The sequence below is a fragment of the Nyctibius grandis genome, chromosome 29, assembly GCF_013368605.1.
Source record: "Nyctibius grandis isolate bNycGra1 chromosome 29, bNycGra1.pri, whole genome shotgun sequence".
NCBI classification, from domain to species: domain Eukaryota; kingdom Metazoa; phylum Chordata; class Aves; order Nyctibiiformes; family Nyctibiidae; genus Nyctibius; species Nyctibius grandis.
In genome coordinates this window covers 5,699,377-5,722,236 of record NC_090686.1, presented here as the reverse complement: position 1 = coordinate 5,722,236, position 22,860 = coordinate 5,699,377, and the positions used below count along the sequence as shown (strand labels likewise).

General features: G+C 44.3%; 1 protein-coding gene across 1 annotated transcript in view; it reads left to right on the top strand.

Moving 5' to 3' along the window:
• Positions 1–4,006, top strand: part of FGD3 (FYVE, RhoGEF and PH domain containing 3) — a 129,343-nt gene extending 125,337 nt beyond the window's left edge. The window contains exon 19 of the mRNA XM_068419829.1: positions 2,586–4,006. Coding sequence (XP_068275930.1) covers positions 2,586–2,810 — 225 coding nt within the window. The 3' untranslated portion in view covers positions 2,811–4,006. The remainder of the gene's footprint in view (positions 1–2,585) is intronic.
• The last annotated feature ends 18,854 nt before the right edge of the window (positions 4,007–22,860 follow it).

Genomic DNA, 22,860 nt, shown 5'->3' with positions numbered 1-22,860 from the left:
TGGGTGGTTTGGTGTGGTGAAATACTGGTAGCATGCAGCCCTAGTAGGTTGCATGCAGAAATACTTAAAAGAGACAATTCAACCAACCAAATCCAGCAGGCTCTTAAAAATGGTATTTTTTAATTTTAAAATTTAATTTCTCTTTCTGTAAGGCCTGTAAATCCTCAGGGTAGGGCCCAAATTCCTCGTGGGTGCAGAACAGCCCCTGGGTTTGTTGGACTCCGGGTAGGAGGGGAAGGGCTCAGTGCCAGAGGAAATCCAGAGATGCTCGTGGTCCCGCAGAGATGTTTTGGGTGTGTGGTATGGCTGGAGGCTGAGTGCTTCACCTTTATCTGACAGTGTTCAGAGAGAATATAAATCCCTTCCTTTTGGATCAGGCAGGTACAAAGAAAGTGACAAAGGCATCGTATTAAGAAAAGGGAGGAAGCAAGACTAAAGGCAGTCTGCTTAATTTGCCTGTGTCTGCACGCCTTGGGTAGGTGTAACATGTACAATTCAAACATCAGTTTGCTCTTAGGCTGCACTCGTTGGCTACAAACAATACTGTTGTTCATTGTCACGGGCAACCTCCAGTTTTACATGTGACAAGTCTTAGTGTCTATTTTCCTAAAACAAGATCCATGACGCAGGCATGGTTGAGCTCGCGTGTGCTCCTGTGCATTTTGTGTTCATCCGTCCCATAGTTGCTTGCTTTAGCACTGCCACGTGTGCAGGTCTAGAGCTACTCTGTACATGCCAGGTCACACTTCTGCATGTGCAAGACCTCCCTGTTCATACGGATGCAGCTGTGGTGTCAGGACCTAGAACTTGTATACTGCTTTTAACACAACCACTTGCACTCAAATAGGAACTGGATTCTTCAGTGTTTGACCCAAAGTTGCCATAAATCTCCTTGAATAGTGCTTGGTCTTCCAAGCAGATGGACTCTGGCGTTTTTGCATGACAATAACAAGTAGTAAATTAATAAATTAGGAAGCTTGTACTGATGTAATAAAATGTGTAGACACATTTTTGACTGTGTGGTTTTTGCCCCTTTAGTTAATGTATGTGTTTGCGTTGATGTGAGCCATTCTGAAACTTTAATTACTTTAGTCTAAGTGTTAGGAAAGCAGATTTTTTTGCCGTTGTTCTCAGAGCTGTGGTCCCCTTCCAGATTTACTAAATCATCTGCATTCAGCATGGGGTGACAAAAGAATGGCTTTACCACCTCTTTGTGGGATGCCTTGTTAGCTTTGGTATGAGGCGTTGAACTTGAGTAGGCTGCTACACAAGTAGCTGCTTCAAGAGGCGCTGGCTTCTTACAGATGCTTGATGCCTGTGTGGTTTAGACTTCAGTTTGATGGCATCAGTTGGAACGAGTTGCTTGGTCATGGCACACCCTGCCTTGCCAGAGTACGCCTTTCCTGAGAGCTTAGTAGAGCAGTTGGTTGATGCTCAAGATGTGACTGTTAGAGAGCTGTATCGCTCCTTAGACCTGTGAGTTGATCTGGCCTTTAAAGGATGCTCAAGAATCTGAGCTTCGACTTCCTTGACAGCTCTGAAAGGCATCATAAATAACCCAAGGCCTTCTGAGAAGATTCACTGATTGATTTAAAATCTGAAATTCTCTTTTATTTCAAACTCTCTTCCCTGGTAGTTGTCTTTGTGTCTCTCAGTGTCTAGCTCTGCTTATTTGTCTCCTTTAAACCAACCTTACCAGTGTTCTGTGAGGCTCAAAGGGGACTACCCTGAACTATTCCCTGCCGGATCTGTGATCTTAGTGCGAAAGGGAACCTGTTAAATAAGAAGAATGAAGCACCAATAAATCATTGCCTTTTATTGTTTTAATTTAAGCAGTCGATATTGCCTCTTCTCTGTTTCCTGAGTACAGCACTGACCGAGGAGCCGAATGCCCGTGAGCTCTGGAGCGGCGTTCGCGTGCTCATTTAAGCACGCGCGTTGGCTCTGCGGGCAGGGCCGCAGGCTGCGGCGCTGGCACGGAGGGGTGGGCAGCTGGCGGCATGCACCGAGCCACTCGGGGTTGGGGAGAGTTCACAGAACCACAGAATCAACCAGGTTGGAAGAGCCCTCTGGGATCATCGAGTCCAACCATTGCCCTGACACCACCCTGTCAACTAGACCAGGGCACTAAGTGCCATGTCCAGTCTTTCCTTAAACCCCTCCAGAGATGGTGACTCCACCACCTCCCTGGGCAGCCCCTTCCAATGTCTAATAACCCTTTCTGTAAAGAAATTCTTCCTAATGTCCAACCTGAACCTCCCCTGGCGAAGCTTGAGGCTGTGTCCTCTTGTCCTATCGCTAGTTGCCCAGTAGAAGAGGCCGACTCCCACTTCACTACAACCTCCCTTCGAGTTGTGGTGTAGCTGCCTAGCCTGAGAGTGGGCCTGGTGACCGTGTCTCGGGTGTAGGACAAAGCATCTCCAATCACATCCTACTACTTCAAAGTGTGTTTTAAGCTGTCCGAAACAGGCACTTCTTCAATCCCATGGAGAGGAAATCTTTCTTCCCTGTGCCATATACCCTCGCTCCTCCCATTTCAAATACCATTTGTTGCTGAATTTTTACATTTGTTCTTTCTTCTCTAGGATGGACGGAGCCCGCGTCCTATTCCTCTGCCTGGATACGAAGTCAGTTTACCAGGTTCTGGTGAGAAGTTTGAAGTGAAGCATGTTTTTAAGCTTTGCCAGTCCCAGCAAACTCTATATTTCAGTGCGGAAGATGAAGACCTGCAGATGAAATGGATGGAAATTCTCACCAAAGCAGCCAAAGGGGAAACGGAAGATACAGCTGAAGGGCTTGGCAACCCCTAGAGCAAGTTCCATTTAGTTTCTTTCCTCCATGCTGTAAACCATCACTTGAATTGGGTATTCATGGCACTTTGGAATCTGTATGGCTTTATATCTTCATGTGTCTGCATTGGAAATTCAGTGGTTTCCCTCCTTTTATTGTACATTTCTCACGTACGGTAGTTACCTGGCATATATTATGTTAAAGGAAAAGGTAGTTGTAGTTGTTGGTGGTGTCGATGCTGGTTTTAAAACAAAAGACAAGGAGAAAAGCATTAATTTTAACAAAGGTAATGGAAAAATCATCGGTCTCTTTGTTTTCCTCAATGTATATTTTCCAGTCCTTTCGATTGCTGTTCGGTGCAGGATGTGTATAGTCTGTGATTAGTTCTATAAATGCTGCCTTTTAAGTTAAATGTTGTAAAGGCTTGTGCTGGCCACTGACATTCCGTGCTCTGTCCTTGCCCTCTGGTAAAAGGTCTTTGTGACGTGTGAGCGATGTACTGAGTATTTTCCCTTTGCTAAAACTATGTCTCTGCTATTTTGAGATGACCTGTTCACAAGACAAATACTGTAGAAGGGACTTCTAAAAATGACTGCAAACTGTGCAGAAAAGAACATTACGAAGCCTCATTGATTTTTAAGCATTTATAATAATGTTTTGTTTTCTTTTGAAACCAATACCTTCCTTCCTTCTATTTGAACCCATTTTGATGTAAGTGAACAACCGTTTTATACTGCAAATTGGGTTATGATCAATAAACAAGAACATTTTTAGTACACACCGTACAAAAAGGTGACTTTTTTGTTGTATTGGTTAATTTAAAAGTGACCTAGGATTTATTTATATAATTTGTAAATAATGTTTCATAAGTATTTTAAGAATTTTTAAAAGACCTCAGCTAATTAACAGGACGTAGTGCATAGAATAAGAGATATTTGTATGAACTGAATTTGTAATTTAATTTTCCTGTATTTGTCTTATTTTTGAACTTAAGTCTTATCTATTTAAATAAAAATTCATGCAGTTATCTCCTGAGCCAGATCTCCAAGGCACAGCAAGCTTTAGGTCAACATTTAATATAGGTTTAAAAAACAAAACAAAAAACTAAACAAAACAAAAAAAACTACAAAAAAAAGGCATGTCTGTTCCTAGTGGTAGTAAGCATGTAGTACTGATAAAAATGAAATAAAATCTGTCACAGTACTGTATTTTTAAATGGTTTGGTTTAACTTCTGTTTCCTCTTCAGCATTCTACATTTTCTGATGTTAATAGGAAGAGAGAGCTGCTCCATACAGCCAGAGTTTGTTAGCATTGTTGAATATTAGTGGTCTGCATCCGTGAGTATTTTTCTTGCCTACAGAAAAAAATTGGTTTTTTTCCTTTTTTGGGGTTTGTTTTTTTTAATATTGGTGCAACAAGTCCTATACCTAAAGTCCACGATGCTAAAAATTAGAAGCCACGTATTTAAATAGCTACTGTTAAAAGTTCATGAGACTTGCATCTTCCCTCTCCCCTGATTAGTTACCATGAAAAAGGTTTCTTGCAGAGTATTGTTCATGAAAAGGAGTTTTTCCTTTATTATTCCTCTTGCTTGCTTCTTTTTCTTTGTTACCAAGAGAGAAATGGGAAGAGAGAATGGTAAACCAAAACAAAATTAATGGATCTTAATACAGCTTTCATTTTCTATTTTTATTAACCAAGAAAAAAACTTCAGCATGTTTTTTGCAATTTTTCTCTATTTTGTTCTTTTTTTTATAAATAAGTATGTCAAAGTACACATCATTTTCTGTTCCTCAGTTCACCTTCTTTAAAAAAAAAATTCTAAAAAATATTTGTAGTGGGCCTGCACTAATAACACGTGATGGCACCTGCGGGCATTTGTGTCACGCACGGTTCTCATGCAGCAACTTCATTTCCAGCATGTGTTTCCACTTTCAGGGGACACGGGAAGGAACCTGCCTGCGGAATCTGCTTTATGACTAAGCCCCGAATCATCACGAGCCTTTATAGTTTGAAGCCAGCAACTTAAACCTTGTCTGGAGAACTAATACAAGTCCGTTATGGATCTCAGAGTTCTGCTTTTGCTCGACACAGCATGAAAATGCTCAGCCTAGAGCCTAAAATGAAACAGCTGATGGTGGTACAGGTCGGGATCTCATTCCCTCAGTCACAGTCAGCAATATGACTGTTGTCCAAGTCAGTGGTACTTCTCCCATAAGACAGTTTTATCTTCTTTCAAAACCTGGTTTAGCTCCTGGTGAAGCTGAAGGAACAGTCTCTACTGACCGCAGTTGGAGTTGCATTGTATCGGGGTGAGCTAACTCTCATCCTTTTTGAGGCATTATTCAGGCTTTGGGTTATTCTTTCCTGTTCTTGGGACACACGTGTGTCCTTTACATAAATGAATTCAGTGATATGAAGGTTGAGAACATGATCCTGGGAGTTGAATCTTTCAAATCATCTGAATGCACATCTTTTAAGAAAACAGGGACTAATCACTTCAGACTTCCTTGATTACTGGTTAATTCATGTATCCTGCCACGTCAAGGAAATGAGCTGCCTTTTTTTTTTTTTTTAACTTATGAACACAAAAGAAAGCCTGAGATGATGACAGTTGAATTCACATGATGATAAACAGGCGTGCCAAAATTGCCAAGCAGGGGTCCCTGAGCTTCCAAAGTCTGCATTCTCCCCATTTAGTTGTATAGCTGTGCACTCAAATTCTCAACCTCATTGGGTCCATGGCCGGCAAATTGATGGGGCGTGGGACTGCGCTGGGGAAAGCATCGGTAAATGTTGCCTCTTCTGCAATGCTCTTCCCCAGGCACGTGGCTTTGATTGCTGTCAGAGTCAGGGTGTGGTTATACGAAGCTGTACTCAGGTTCATTCTTATTTTCTGTTGATGAAACTAGAATATCTTATTTAAATTACATGTTGAATGAAGAGTTGCAACTGAGAAACTCATGATATTGGTCAGTAGGATGAGGGAGATGGTGATCAGTCTTTAGCATTGGAAAGCAAAAGATCCTGCAAAGACGGATGCGTATGCTTAACTTAGTGGAATATCTCCTGGTGGAATATCTCCATTGGTGTCTATAGAACAAGGCAAAGCACGTGTGAAAAACCTGTGCGGTGTTGGGACTACGATAAGAAACAATTCATGTAAATGTTACAGGCATTTGGTTATAAAGAGCTTACTTCTTAGTTTTAACCTTTACTTTTTGTACTATCATTTCTGTCTGTAATATCTGTAATATAATTACTATATGTAATATAATTATTATTTGTAATATAATTAATACCATTAATATCAGGCCCAGTCAGCACGGGTTTATGAAAGGCAGGTCCTGCTTGACTAACCTGATCTTCTATGACAAGATGACCCGCTTACTGGATGAGGGAAGGGCTGTGGATGTTGTCTACCTGGTGTCAAAGTAGTAAGGCTTTTAGTAAAGCCTTTCACACAGTCTCCCACAGCATTCTTCTGGAGAAACTGACTGTGCATGGCTTGGATGGGCGTACACTTTGCTGGGTAAAAAACTGGCTGGATGGCTGGGCCCGAAGGGTTGTGGTGAATGGAGTTAAATCCAGCTGGCAGCCGGTCACAAGTGCTGTTCCCCAGGGCTTGGTGTTAGGGCCAGTTCTCTTTAATATCTTTATCAATGATCTGGACCAGGGGATCAAGTGATCCCTCAGTAAGTTCGCAGATGACACCAAGTTGGGCGCAAGTGTTGATCTGCTGGAGGGCAGGAAGGCTCTGCAGAGGGACCTGGACAGGCTGGATCGATGGGCTGAGGCCAACTGTATGAGGGTCAACAAGGCCAAGTGTTGGGTCCTGCACTTGGGGCACAATAACCCCATGCAATGCCATAGGCTGGGGGAAAAGTGGCTGGAAAGCTGCCTGGTGGAAGAGGACTTGGGGGTGTTGGTCAATGGGTGGCTGAATGTGAGCCAGCAGTGTGCCCAGGTGGCCAAGAAGGCCACCAGCATCCTGGCTTGTATCAGCACTAGTGTGGCCAGCAGGACTAGGGCAGGGATCATCCCCCTGTGCTCAGCACTGGCGGGGCCGCACCTCGAATCCTGTGTTCAGTTTTGGGCCCCTCACGACAAGAAAGACCTTGAGGTGCTGGAGCGAGTCCAGAGAAGGGCAATGAAGCTGGTGAAGGGTCTGGAGCACAAGTGTGATGAGGAGCGGCTGAGGGACCTGGCGGGGGTTTAGCCTGGAAAAAAGGAGGCTGAGGGGAGACCTTCTCGCTCTCTACAACTGCCTGAAAGGAGGGTGTAGTGAGGTGGGGTTGGTCTCTTCTCCCAGGTAACAAGTGATAGGATGAGAGGAAACAGCCTCAAGTTGTGCCAGGGGAGGTTTAGATTGGAGATCAGGGACAATTTCTTCACCGAAAGGGTTGTCAAGCACTGGAACAGGCTGCCCAGGGCAGTGGTGGAGTCCCCATCCCTGGGGGGATTTAAAAGCCGTGTAGATGTGGTGCTGAGGGACATGGTTTAGTGGTGGCCTTGGCAGTGCTGGGTTAAGGGTTGGACTTGATGATCTTAAAGGTCCTTTCCAGCCAAAATGAGTCTGTGATTCTATGATTCTATCTTACAGATTGATTAGGTGTGTACTTGCTCCCACAAATAATTGCATATGCAGAAGAGGGGAAATGTTATTGTGTTTTAGTTATTGTGTTCATATAGAACAGACAGATGTAGTACAGAAACCTCCCAACACTTTCTCTGATCGTTGCATGGGTTTATTGTGGAATTTGCATAGTTTTTAAAAGTAACATGTCGGTTCAGACCAACCTTCTACACAAACGCATTTTTCATGAACCCAGAGGTGTATCTGGCATATTTGTCTCCAAGAGCCACATGAAATACAAAGAAAGGTTTCTTATGTCTTCGAAGTTTTGTTGCTCCAGTCATCCTTCTGGTAAATCAAATCCATGAATGGCTCAATCACATATACTGGGTAGCTCGGAGGAGGGTAACACAAATGTCAGGACATTTTTGAATGGCTTAGGAAAGGAGAAGGAGATCCCTTGCTTCTTGTACAGGACACTGGATTTCCAGCATTTTGGCTGTTATTGGAAAAGAACTTACATCAAATGATAAAGCTAAAAGTGTTATTTTGTTCTGAAAGAACTATGTTCTATTGTTTCCAATCCAGCTCTGAAATTAACAGAGTATCTTTCTTCATTTATTCTGTTTGTTCAAAAAAATACAGTGAAGTCATCACTTTAACAGGCATTTATCAAGGCACAAAGTGAGCTCCAAGTCATGAAGAGATAAATGTTACCTTTTAGTGAATCTTATACAAAAGGCAGCAATACTTGTGTCGTGTTCCTTGAGCTGAGGTAACAAACTATTAGGAGTTTTCTTGCCAATTTTGCATCCTAGCATAGTTTCCCAGAAACAGCTGCCCCACAACACTGAAGCTGTAGATAAAGTTGGTGGTTAACCTGTCTGAGAGCCGCTTTACTTCCCTCATTGTCTTTCACCAGCAGCACAGAACATTGAGTTGCTAAATATAAATGACTCCTTATCCAGTAAACAAGCACCTTCCCTTTTTACGTACCTCCCATTTCTCTTTTTCTGTTCTTCACTCCACGCGGGGCATGGCAAGGTTTGTCGCTGGCCTGGCGCTTTTGTCTGGGTTTTAACTTGGCTGGGTGTTCCACAGGCCCAGGGAAGCTTGACGGAGTTGAGTGATTGCATGTTGCTGTAAGATGAAATCGTGATAAAACAGGCATTTCAGAAAGCAGTGCTGTCTGATCTATGATCACAGGAGATTAGGCTAGAGGAAGAATTCTGTTTGGAGTCTCTGAAATAGAGTTTTGGGGCACTATAACCAGCTTATGTGGATGACTTGCTCAAATGCAGCAAAATAAACTTCGCTTTCTTAGAATTGCTGCTGGCATCACCAGTGTAGAAGACTGTTACTAAGACATGTCTTATCAAAGTGGTTCAAAATTCAAACAACAAATCCTCACCTGGAATAAATTATACTAACTTCAGCGATGCATTTAAATGAACCTAGGATCTGCTTGCAATGTTGATTTCGTTTTGGCTGACAGTAGATTTCAAAAAAAGCCTTCCCTCTTCTCAGTGTTTTTGCCTCCCCTGCACTGTCTACACTGTCCTGCCCAAAAAAAAACCCCTTATTTAAAAGCTGGTGCAGAGCATTGATAAATCATGTTCAGCTTGATAAGGAAATGAATGGAAATCCCAACAATTTTAAGAGGCTCCGTGTTCCTGCGTGTAGACTACTCATGCTGTGTTGGAAAGCTCTAATTTCCGAGTTCCAAAATTTGTTGGTCAGGTGGACTTGCTTTCCTTGCAAACGTCGAGTAACTTCCCTGTGTTTTGGGGAGATGCTCTGCAGACATGGGAGTTTCTTAGTCAGATCAAAGAGATTTCATATAGTCTGTAGCTAGTGTATTATAGTCTGAAAAGGAGGAATCAGTTATCCCAGCATCGCAGAACAGGCAAGAATCTGTCAAGACTTCAACACTGTGTTGTAAAAATGAGCCATTTGCTCTGTAAGGTCTCACACCACAGTGGTCTGTAACTTGCAGGAAGAGATTAAACTGGAAAACACGATGTTGGCCCACTTCTAGCGCTGAAGAAGATGCTTTCACGTTCCAAGCTGAAGACGGCAATGTTTGGTGTGAAACTGGTGACAGCAAGTACCAGCTGACTTCTGAATTGGGTAAGAATAATTAAACACTGTGGATTGGCCTTGTGCATCCATTATTAATTTCACTGTCTACATTGGGCAGCACATTTTTGGCTTGATAAAATGCCCAGCGTTGGCTCAGATTATACTGAAGCTGTAAAGGGATCTCAGGAAGTTTTCATTTTCAACATTTTGAAATTGCCTGTGGTATTAAGTTATAGTAGTCTGGGTGCTTTGGGCAAATCTAGAAGTGTTGGGAGGTGTCCATAGGCAGCCATGGATAGGAAGGTGTTTTAGGAACCCCAGTGCCGTTTCGCCGTTCATAGGGTGAACAGTCCATTTAATTTTTTCACAAAGAAAATTGTACATTCGGTTTTTAGAAGTCTTAATTACAATAAATGCTGTTGAAACCACGTCAAGGAGAAAGGGAATAACTCAGCAACAGAATTAAAATAGGAAAACCTTTGTACTGAAAACAACATGAACGGGAAATAAGCTTCAATGCGTGTGTCGACAACTTTTAGAGCTTGATAGGACTTCAGGGGTGGTGTATCAACAGCTGGGGAGAGGGAGCAATAATGTACTAGTTTGGGTAGTAAAATTGTGCATTACAGAAGAGAGAAAATCTGAAGCCTGTTCCTTAGGCTGTGCCAGAGACACCCTCTGATAAAATAATGCCTGGTCCTGCACACATCCAATTCACCTGGAAGAGATAGACCTACTTGCAGAACTTGAGTGCCCAGAGAGAGGGTAAGGACAACGTGCTCGTCAGTTCATTTGAGGAAATCCCTTCTGATATTCAAGCTCCAAATTCCTCTCTTAACTAGTGTCAAGAAACATCAGATTCTTGGAGTGGGGTGGCAAAAGGTCTCCCTGAAGTCACGTTAAGTGACAGTGTGAGATTGGATTGATTTAATCAACCATAACAGGCGTGTCTGTTTGGGTTTGTCAGTAGTGCCTGGCACAGTGCTGTGTCCGTGTGTGCTGTTGTGCATCAACAGGACAGGGACTCGCCACGTTCCTAAAAGCAAAGCTTAAAGGTAAGTGGATGGTCCTCTGCCGTGAGCGAGTGAGGCGGTGGGACTGCTGACTGCGTCTTGTACGGAAGCGATCAGTCTGCGTTGTCTCTGTTAATGGAGAAGTTTCTGCTGAAAGGGAGACAGGGCATACTGGTAATGGTCTTACAGTCATTGTGTGGTGAGACAGTAGAGAATAGCTTCCTCGGTTATGGGGATCTGAACCCTCCCTGGAGCAGCTTCACCCTGTGCACTGAATACATATCGCAATGCTTGTGGAGAAGGGGCTCAAGTTAAACATCTACAGACAGCGGATACTCTGACCACGGCCCAGTCCTTAAGTTTTGCAGTGTAATGTTTTTCAAGTTGGGAGAGGGGGAGAGGGTTGAATGTTTTTTGCTTAAAAAGCTAATTTAATTTAAAAAAAAAAAAAAAAGGAAAAAAAAATAAGCATTGACTTGTTCCGGCTTTCATTATCCAAAGAGTTGCAACAGCAAAGATTTCTGCTGTAAGGTAATAAATGGAATTATTATAGGATGTTATCAAAAAAATTACAGGTAGGGTTTTGAGAGAGAGGAGTAGTGCGAGTGGTTTTGCTGCATTAATGGTCACGTACTTGTGCATGACTCTGATGCTGAGGAGTGATGGGGCCCTGATGACACACAGCCTGTGGAGGAATTCCCAAATTCCCACCTGTGCAGGACCATAGCCACAATTTGCCAGGCACAAGCAGGAGCAGGGTTGCTTTGGTAACTCTGCACTAGCACCCCTCCTTCTCCTGTCCTTACTTTTTCCAGTTGTCGTGCTGCGTCTAGAGCTGTTGCAGTAGTTGGTGACTTTATAAACAGACAACCAGAAGGGAAGAGCCCTCGTGGAGCTGTTGTGTCAAAGGAGGGAGAGTGCCAGAGCTGGTGATAACGTGTGACCCGAGTGCCCAGATATACATTTTAGCATAACATTAGGGAATATATCACAGGGTAAGGAACCACAGCGTGACTGTGTTGTTTCCTATAGTCTGGCGATCATCTGCAATTACTAGAAGCTTGCGTGATTTTTAAAGCAGCAAGTCCCGTGGGATGTGAAAGTGAGGTCAATAAATAATACACAGAGAGAAATGGCTACGGAAGAACCGAGTTAAGTTAAATGGGGAGGAAAAAAAAAAGAGATCTTGAGGACAGATGCTTACTGAAAAAAAATCAGTGTATTTGCCCTGTGAAGAAGCTTTTCCCCTTGGTTCCAGCCATTGAAAAGAGCTGCTTCAGCCCAGTTGTCCCCTGGTGGGGAGAGATGGGTGAGTCTGGCCCCAAGCAAGTTGTAAATCCCAGAGCAATCTCATGAGAAGGTGTGTTTTACTAGCTGTTTTCATGGGGGGGCAGTAGGGTGGTAGGCACCAATTAATGCAGTTGAAAGTTAATTAGACACACAAAACCATTTAGAGGAACATGGCAATTCTTGAAGAATTTCCATTTTCCTGCCACCTCCTTTCCTGTCCTTTGGATGTACCTGATAGCTTTTCTGTTTCTCAAGCTCATCCTTTTTCCTATGTCTGTGGATCACCTTTCCTCCCTTTGAAATTCTACTTTAAAGGAAATACATTGTGTAACTTTATTTGCTTGTTTAGTTGAAGGGAAAAATACCAGCTGGAAGTGGGAGCAGGAAATATTTACCCTGAGCTGGGGCTGAATTTAAGTCTGCAGAAGCAAACCATGTTAAAACACTCCTTTTCTTACAAAGTAGTATTTGCTGTGCAGCAGGTACACAAAGTCACGCTAAAACGTGCCTAGATCCTGCGACTGCAGTATAGTGCAGGGAGATGCAACCTGTCTTCTGGTGGAGGAGCAGAATTTTCATCACCTCCTTAAATACGGTACCATCGGCTCAGGTGTGTTCTGCAGCAGGTCCTAGGATCTGTTGGATTCCTGTGCCTAAGGGCCAACTTTCAGGGACCAGTGCTCGCTGGGTTCCTCAAAAGCAGCCTCTGATCTTACTCCTTCTTCACCTTTTCCCGTCTGCCTTTTCTTGTTTATCCTTTGCTGTTGTTGCTCAGATAGGGGCCCCGTGGTGATGGTGACTGACTTTTTAAAAATCTTCCGAAATATCAAAAGAAGACAAAAGAAGAATGTGCCTTGCTGAGCTAAAAGCTGGAGCCCTCTGAGAAGGGAAAGATTTTTTGTGCAGGGACTGATAAAACTGTGGTGCTCCCCTAGGCAAAACTTGGTGCCTTTAGAAACAAGTAAGTGACAGCAATCTGAATAGATATTAAAAAAATGTAGATTTGCTGATGAGACAAATCTGGAAACAAAGATGATGACAAAGTCTCTAAAACATGCCACATTCTTGCTAGGCTGCCAAGTAGGGAAGAAAATGGCATTCTAGCAACAAAACAGTGGAGAAGATGCGATAAACATCTTCAGGATAAGCAGGAGCGCACAGAAAGGGAAGAATGCTTCTATCCCCTTTGGGCCACCCAGTTTTCTTCGCTTTTATTTTCCCTCTGCTTTGTCTTAGTTCTTTCCCCCATCACTGCAAATGGTTTACTCGTCAAACCTCCTTTCTTGTCCTTTGCGCTCTCCCTGTCCGTGAGTTGCTCGGGTACTACTCCTGCGCTTGCTGTCAAGTGAATGTCCTCACAGGTCTTCCAAAGCTCCCTTCCACCAGGTAGTGATTGCTCCTCACGTTGACTGATTCACGTGATAAATGTGGCGCTGGTTTGGAGTCTTTAATAAGAAATGAGCCCCTGTTCATTAAACATGCTCTGTCGTTGCTAATGAGGTCTCAAACAAACATCTTGGTGACAAATACCTGACGCTGCTCCCTGCCTCATGAAAACACAAGCGCTTAACCGCGTTGTGAAATGGGAACTCTTACTGCCGAAAAATAACTTTTTTCTCTTTTAACCTGGGTTACTTTACGCCTGATGCTGCCACCGAGTGTTCTCCTGTTTACTCCTACTCTCCCAGCAACACTAAGTAGGAAAGAGGAATGTACGGCTGAGCTCTGCAGGTTGTTAATGTTTTATGGGCCATGGTTGGCTGAGCTTTTTGTGGATCACAGTGCAATGTCTTAAAGTTTTACTTCCCAGCAGAGGACTATTAACCACCTTGCAGCCACAGTGGTACAAAAACTAGTAGTTCAGATAAAACCTGTGCCCACCCCTGCTCCAGCTGAGCCACCGCGCTTTGTAGGCACTGGCTGAAATGAAGGCAAAATTCATTGGGTTTTGTATTTTGGGGCTTTTTTCCTTACTGCCCTGAATAGGCTGTAGAGATGGTAACCTTCCACTGTGATGGGCAGGGGCAGTAACTTCATCTGCTGAAACCATGTGCATCTTCCTGAGGTCTAGCTCTCCATAGACTTAAACTCAATGGAGTTCCCTTCCCACATCTTTTGTGTCTACATCCACAAATAATTACTTGCAAATTGATATGAGCTTGTAATGAGCTCACCCTGGAATGCTGAGCTGCTCCGCAGCACCTGGCTGAAAGAAGAGCCTCAACAGTGCTGTGGCTTGAGTACCTGTGGCCAAAAGCAAGACGGACAGACTGGATCGATGTGCCGAGCCCAACTGTATGAGGGTCAACAAGGCCAAGTGTCAGGTCCTGCACTTGGGGCACAATAACCCCATGCAATGCTACAGGCTGGGGGAAGAGTGGCTGGAGAAGGACCTGGGGGTGTTGGTCGATGGGCAGCTGAACATGAGCCAGCAGTGTGCCCAGGTGGCCAAGAAGGCCACCAGCATCCTGGCTTGTATCAGCACTAGTGTGGCCAGCAGGACCAGGGCAGGGATCATCCCCCTGTACTCGGCACTGGTGAGGCCGCACCTCGAACCTGTGTTCAGTTTTGGGCCCCTCACGACAAGAAAGACCTTGAGGTGCTGGAGCGAGTCCAGAGAAGGGCAACGAAGGTGGTGAAGGGTCTGGAGCACAAGTGTGATGAGGAGCGGGTGAGGGACCTGGGGGTGTTTAGTCTGGAGAAAAGGAGGCTGAGGGGAGACCTTCTCGCTCTCTACAACTGCCTGAAAGGAGGGTGTAGTGAGGTGGGGGTCGGTCTCTTCTCCCAGGTAACAAGTGATAGGACGAGAGGAAGCGGCCTCAAGTTGTGCCAGGGGAGGTTTAGATTGGAGATCAGGAACAATTTCTTCCCTGAAAGGGTTGTCAAGCACTGGAACAGGCTGCCCAGGGCAGTGGTGGAGTCACCATCCCATAATTATTCACACCCATACTTACAATAACTCTGAAGAATTTCCACTGGATGCCTATAAATCATTTATTATTCAGCAGTGTCATCCTTGAAAATAAGTAGTTGCTGGATTTTTGGGTTTGTGTTTTGACAGTGGATTTGTTTTTTCAAATTTATGGATTTATCCTACTTTGATCTAGTGAGAACCAACAACATGTTGTTTGGGTATTAATCACAACCATCCCACCATGCAAACTGCGACAGGCTGTTTAAGCTCACTCTCTTTTATTTTTATGTTTCAATCACTGATGTCTATAAAAATATATCATAGGTGTGCCATTTCTGCATAGGAAAGCTGAAAGTCACTGGCTGCAGTTGGGGGAGGAGGTGCTGAAGGGACCGTGGATGAAAAGAAAATGAGAAGCCCTGGCTGCAGGTGGGAATGGTGCTGGAGACAGTGGGACGTGTATGGTGAGTGTGTGCATCTCCCTTCTGCAGTGTCTCCTGTGTCTCCTGCAAATTCACCTGCCCAGTCAGTGACATTTACCTAACACCCGTCATATATGCCCTCTCACCTCAGCTTATGTCACAAAATTGTATCCAGTTTGGTCCACTAATTAAACCTGTGTTTGATGCAGCCTGTGATGCTGTCGCTGGGTACCATGAGCACTGCCGGCAGAGACCAGACCAAACCGGGGAGGTTGCACTGCCATCCTTGCCTTGTCCCTCGGCCACCACCTCTGTCCTGGGGAGAATCACAGAGCAACCGTGCTCCCCCACCGGGGGTTGTTTTAATGCTCATCCTTGGCACACTGTTCTGGGGAAAGAAGGAACATCAGCCTCAAGCTTCGCCAGGGGAGGTTCAGGTTGGACATTAGGAAGCATTTCTTTTCAGAAAGGGTCATTAGACATTGGAATGGGCTGCCCAGGGAGGTGGTGGAGTCACCATCTCTGGAGGTGTTTAAGACAAGACTGGACATGGCCCTTAGTGCCATGGTCTAGTTGACGTGGTGTCAGGGCAACGGTTGGACTCGATGATCCCTGAGGTCTCTTCCAACCTGGTTGATTCTGTGATTCTGTGATCACAAAAGTATTTAAAAGCCGATTAGATGTGGTGCTGAGGGCCATGGGTTACTGGTGGCCTTGGCAGTGCTGGGTTAATGGTTGGACTCGATGATCTTAAAGGTCCTTTGCAGCCAAAACGATTCTGTGATTCTGCGAATAAATGAAGAAGCATGAGTTTTCCAGCCTATTAGTCATTTATGGGTCATAAAGTTGTTTCAGGTGCTGGTATTTTCTTCATTTTGCACCAGACTATGTTCTTGAATCTTGCTGTCGTACGAGCTCACCGATGATGATATCTCAGCACAGGAATTGCCAATAATCTAAACGGTGATTTCTAGTAACTGTCAACAATCTTTAGGTTTAATTACCGCCGTTAGCACTTTCTTTAATGGCAGACTTAGTAGGGAGTTCTGCACAAGCATCAGATAAATCAAAAAGAAAAGAAAAAAAAGAACAGGAGCTGGCAGGGGGAAAGGTAATAGCTATAATTCAAAAGTGTGAAGCTTTGTTTTGCATTTTCTTGCTAAAAGAGTTTTCTGTGTACACTGCACATAATGAAACACTAATTTAGAATTCAGTTTAGGTTGAATTTATTTTCAGTGGACTAGGAGAATCAAATATCATCTTTTCATAAACAGAGCTAGGATTCGGTCTGCAGTTCAGCCTCACAAGTTTTGTAGGGGTTTTTTTGCATTTACACACAGAACATGCTAATCCTGCCCACAGTATGTCCTTGATTCTGGGACTCCAGTGGCTCTGTTCAAGCGTCCCTTTGTGTTTAGTCTGGAGAAAAGGAGGCTGAGGGGAGACCTTCTCGCTCTCTACAACTGCCTGAAAGGAGGGTGTAGCGAGGTGGGGGTCGGTCTCTTCTCCCAGGTAACAAGTGATAGGACCAGAGGAAACGGCCTCAAGTTGCACCAGGGGAGGTTTAGATTGGAGATCAGGAACAATTTCTCCACCGAAAGGGTTGTCAGGCACTGGAACAGGCTGCCCAGGGTGGAGTCCCCACCCCTGGAGGGATTTAAAAGCCGTGTAGATGTGGTGCTGAGGGACATGGGTTAGTGGTGGCCTTGGCAGTGCTGGGTTAAGGGTTGGACTCAATGATCTTAAAGGTCCTTTCCAACCAAAATGATTCTGTGAGTCTATGATCAAGGTTGTTGCAGGGAGTTTTTTTTGTTTGGGTGGGTTAGGTCACAGCTACAGTAAAGTTCAAATAAGATCTATAAAGGCTGTTTTAATCACAAACAATCTGTATCCTTCCAGAGAACGCTGCAAGCGATATGTTTAATAAGATTTTTAATAGACCCGGTTGCCCACCATTAAGAAATGCATCAGTGTAGCGCTGCTTTTGGTTAATGCAGAATGCAGGGAGCTGTGCAGGCTGCTCACAGGGATCACAGACAGAACTAGGAGAGGAAACAGTCCTTCTGAACCCTGTGGTTCAGGTTAAAATAATGGCTTTGTTTTCTGAAATGGGGGAAATTGAGGTATTTCCCTTATTTATGTTTTCACAGTTTGAAACCATATCCTGCCTGCTTAGAAATCTAGTGGTAAAATTCCCACTGACCTCAATTTAGACCTGTTTTTCCTCTGTCAAATACAATTTTTTTCCTCCCTGGATTCATAGAGTTGGGGTTTGGATTTGGTGGGTTTTTTGCATGTTATTCATTGCACCTTTTAAATTCCCCAGCCCAGCGAGGTGGATGCTTATCTGTAAGGATCAATGTTCTCAGTCAATACAACCACTGACCTGCACAGAGTTAAACACACACTTCAGAGCACGTGTGGAACCGTCAGAGTGCCAGTGTTGGGTACGAGCAAGCCCTAAGACCAGCCCAAACCTCCCTCTGCCTTTTCAATCAATACAACTCTGAACTAAATCCCTTGTTTCCTTGCGAGCGCAGCGAGTTGGCGTGGGCAGAGCAAATGCAGTGTGCTGAGTCCCCCCCACCACTCCCGCCCCGACCCGGGGAGCCAGGCGAGAGTCTGCTTGGGGACGGTCAGAGCCAGGTGGAGGAGCGAAGTGTGGTTTAAATAAATCCAGAAAACTCCAAATACCCCTCCCTCTTAATTTCCAAATTTCTCTTTCTGATGGGGTAAGCTGGGAACACCTCTTTTTTTTTTTTCTTTTTAAAAAGATAAAAACCCACCTCACTTTCCTCATTGGCAAGTCCTGGTGGTTCCCCCCCATCCCCACCAACTGAGGAAAACAAAAGCATAAAAGAAAAGCTAGTAGATGTTTTCCCAGTCAGTCTTTCGGAGCCTGAAGAGAAGCACAGCGCCAGCCATGTACTCAGCTGGTTGCCTGCAATCCTGGAACATTCACATTTGCAGTAAGAACAGCCCAAATAATCCTGCAAATTCTGTATGTGCCTGTAACAACCTGCAAAATGTATGAAACTCAGTCCAGGGTTGAAGCTGAGCTCCTTGGGCAATTTGTCTTTCAAGTTTCTTTCACATATAAAGCAAGAGCCCTGATCTGAGCATCGTACATCCCACAGATTCACAGCACCCTTAGGGACTGAATTTATTACTGGTTCAAACAAAATATAGAAACAAGAGCTCAGGGATATTCTCTCTCCGGTGCCTGTCTAGCAGCCCCTCACCGCAGCTCTCCCAGGAGACACCCAGACGCCCCTTTCCCGCGTATCTCCGCTGGGAACAGCACGGTGCCTTCGCAGGAGCGGGGTAGTCGGGCGTTACGGGATCAGAGCGACTCGATGGCAGACCCTGTAGTCATGAAGTAGGGTAGGGCCCGGCGTACGTCCTTAAGTGCCTTCATCTTGTGCAGCTCTGCAGATGCGTTGGGTTGGGGTCAGCAGCCTTTCCTAGCACACGGCCTGCCGAGCATGCTTTTGAGTTGCTCAGGAAGGAAGAAAGTATTCTTTTTCCCTCGGGCATATGAGTTTATTTTACTGAACAAGCCCAAGGAGGAGCATATGATCAAAAGGGGAAAAAATGCTGATGGGTAAATGAACAATATACTTCATTGTTTTAGAAAGATGCTTCTGTACAACTCCAGGCTTAAAACTCTGTGAAATGACCAGTAAGAACTCATCTCCAGCGTCCTCCTGGAAGTGTGTGGTTCTTATGGATTTTAGGTTTTATTTCTAATTCTCTGCAGCACTAAAATGGGTGTTTTGTCACCTCCTCGCCAGCACTCACAACAGACATTCGCTGGCCAGGTTTGTTTGAATGATAATGCCAGGTTTTTTTCAGGAAGTGGGTCAGCCAGATCTAGAAAACCGCAGGGGAATAAATCTTGTCAACTCTCTACCTCTGTATCATACACGACAGCCTTATGTCAGCCATCCCTACGTTGCCTTGTTGTGCAGCGTCGTCCCAGCGTGGAGGTGCAGGAAGTACCATGATTTCCCACCAGAGGTAGCCCCGGTGTGTGTATTTGGCTCAAACCCTATGAACCTTTATCTTCAGGTACCTCTGGAGGGGTTTTTGAGGTTCCTCACACCAGCTCAGGTGGAGCACCACACCACGATCTCTGCCTGAATTCACCCGGCCTCTCTTTCCAGTACAACCAAGCAATAGAAATGATGCTTCCTCATCCAGGTATGTGGCAAACCAGATTCAATGAACAAGTCAATTAGCTCATCACCCATCTCAGCCCTTCAGCAGCTGAGCAGATGTGGTAGTGGAAGGCACAGCGAAAGCTGGGTTCTATTTCATGTCATTTTTCTTTCCTTGACAGTGCAGCTGTGCTCTGAAAAATGAAGGAGGCGGGGGAATTGCCCGCTCTTTCTCAGTGGGTCTGCTCCCCGTGTGTGTGCAGAACCCACACTTCTGGCTTTAGCAACTCAAATACGATTTTACTGCATTTACTCCTCATTCCCTCTCCTCAGCAGAGCTGGTGCTGCAGCACAGCAGAGCTCCAGGCAGCCCAGGCCTCCCCACCTGTGCCACACTGCTTGGTAACACTCCATCTCTCTCTTTATATTATTTTTTGTTTCAACACCATGGCAAAAGGAAGAAGATCTTTCTCTGTCCTCTAATTAAGCAAAGACCAGTTCCTCCTAACAGCACCTGCTGCGTTTATACATGCAGGAAAACCCAGTTTCATCTACCATTTGCCCTACATGTGCGTATGGAGAACTGTGAAGGACAAATATGGTAAGAACAATGTTGCTGAGGTTTTCTTCACATAAACGCAAGTTCTAGACTACAAAACTCTCTTACCTGTGGTTTTTATTTGTGTTTTCTGTGACTTTTATATCTGGCTCTAAGTAGACATCTACATATAAAATTAGAGGATTAAAGCAATTCTTTTCTTTGGAGTAAACTTGAACTGAACCAATGCAGTCATATTAAAATAAATACTAAATATACAGAACCTTGTGGCACACTGTTAGACGAGAGCTTTGGTTTCCCTTAGGGTATTATCTTCACCCCTGTTAATAATGTCTCTTCTTATCTCTTCTCCAAGCCATGCTATTAAAATTGAACTCTATCTCCAAATATATTTCATGTCAGCATGAGTCAAGCTAGGAAGCACCGGCGGTACCTTTTTCATTAAAGCTTTCCTACAATCTACTACACTGTCAGGTCTTTTTTTTTGTAAGGGTAGTTGTATCTTTTCAGAAAACTACACCAAAGAAAGCAGATGAATTTCACCCATTTTTCCAGGAGATGACCAAGGTTTAGAGCATCACTTGTGCTGCTTTGCTGCTGCAGAGAACGCATTCATTTTGTAATTACAAGCTAGAAGAAAAAGCTTTTTTGATATGTAGATTTTTCAGTTATTCCAAGTATTCAAAGCGTTTTGGAGAGGGAAGTGCTTGATTATGAGTTAAATTTGGTTTAGGCAATGTCTCAGGAAACAAAAAATTGTGGTAACAGCACAAAGGCTTAAAGCTGGTCTAAGCAGGTCTTGCTCAATTGGAGGGTTGGCGTGGTGTAGTGGAGTAGGTTGGAGGAAAAGGCCAGAGAGAACCAATTTCTCCACCTGTTTCCAGCCTGCTCGGCAACTTGTGACAACTTTTCTAGTCTTTACTTACTCTTCCTCCTTTCACCTCTTTGTTTTTGAATGCGGACCCTCTGGTTTGCCTCTGTCTCTAGGTTGTCTATCCTGATGTGCCTCAACAGCACCAGGCATGAATGATGCAGGATCTTGGTTGGAGACTTTTTGTGCTATTGCATATAAATTCAAATCTAGCCACAAATCAAAGTCAGGTTGTTAATGTAGGGGATGTGTCATGCACCAAATTCCCTGTTAAGAGTGCTGACAGTCCATTTAAAAGTGGGAGAGGAGCTTTGCTCTATGTTTACAGACAAGCAGGAAGGCTGAGAACTGTCTGCTGATCTCATCGAAGAACTGTGCAAAGCACGTCGGTTCATTCTGAAAATATCCAAAGGACAAACCCTACTTTACAAAAACCTTTTATGGCTTCTTTTGCTTTTCTTTTAATTGTATAAGGAACTGCTCCAGGCACTTGCTAGTAGGTGAAACCTGTTTCCTCTCTCTGAGGTTTCCTGGCTTAGCATTGCTGTTCTTGCAACCACATGCAACGAGAAATGCAGCAGGAGACTTGGATCTCATTTACAGTGACTTCATTAATATAAATCCTTCAGGGAGGTGCATTCTAAACAAATCAAGGGAAATACACTTAATGAAAATGAACACATTAGCAAAGCAACATACAACAATGCAGTAGCAAAGCACCCTCAGAGAAAGGACACACATTTACAGAATGCTTTTGTACCCGTGCAAGGGGCCCAGAGCATGGTGCTGCCTTCCTCTGAGAACATCACTGTGGTTCTCTGGAGGCTTGTCATAAACGTACAGCAGCATCTAATTTTGTCCAGATTAAAAGGTGTAGGGTCAGGACCTTCGTTTCATTCGCTTTCTTCATTTTCTGTCATTTGGAAGGAAGCGTGAGCTTCCAAAGCTGAAGAAACAGGAGTCACCAGCAGCATTTGTCATAAAAGCTGTAAGCTTAAGACTTTTTCCTTTGTTCTAAAATCTGTTCTTCTGAGTACAGCTTGTTTCTGTGCAGAGGGCTAGCACAGGGATTAAGCATCACGTAAGTCCTCTTTATGCCTTCTTATTAGCACATAAATAAGATTTAAGCTGCTAATAGTCCCTTTCTACCTCTCTGCATAGAGCTGAATTTTATATGATGGCCATGATAAGAATAGAGAAAAAAATACAGTTGTGGCAGCAGCAGCCAAGTTTAAACAGGGGATTGAAGGTAAACGAAGTGGGGACTAAAAGTGTGATAGCCATAGCATGAAATGTGCTGACATCAAGCATGTTTCAGAAATGATGCCGAAACCGGGCAATAAATCAACAACCTTCTCTACGCGTGAGGTACTCGGTCTGTTGAGCTGCACCAACAAACCATTTCCACTTTTCAGGTTGCAACCGTGAAGTAAAATACATTAGGTCTTTGTGACACCAGCTGACAGATCAAGGCCCTCAGGCCCTACCTGCCTCAGAGTCACAAAATACCTTTTCTGAGCGTGGTCAGCAGAGAATGAAACCAAGCTGTGGTGTTCTGAGCTCTCAAGTGCTGCAGGATCCCAAAATACTACTGTGCCTGGGAGCTAAACCTCTTGGGTTTGTGATGGCTCGCTCAGTTCTTCCTGGCAGCAGTTCAGAGAGGCTCTCCTTTCATCAGCTGCTTATCCAGGAGTCACTGTCTCTTTCTGAGGTGCCCATCATCACCCTTCTGTGCTTAATTAAACTGATGTCTGTCATTTTTTTCCTTTTTTTAAAACTGAGAATCACAGATTGGAACAAAAACTGGGTTTGTTTCAGGAGGCATTAATTACAAATCAATTAGAGTACTTAATATCATTCCAGTGCAATTTTCAGTCTGAGTGCTTTTCTATTAATTTTCCTATTCTGCTAAAATGTAGTGTTACGCTGGCAGAAAGAAGAGTTGGCCAAGGCAAAAACACAAACAAGGGAGCTGCCAAGTGCAGGGGTGAAAGGAAGCGACAATGCAAGCAGACGTGGCGAGTCTTCAATTATTTGTTCTCTTCCCTGGACGTGGGATGGATTTTGGCAGGTGTCTAATTCGGGAGACGATGAGAAGCTCGGTGATGGGGGTGAAGAGTGACATGCACTCACAGCTCAGGGAGTCACAGCATTCCAGGAACGAGCCGTCTCCAATCTGAAT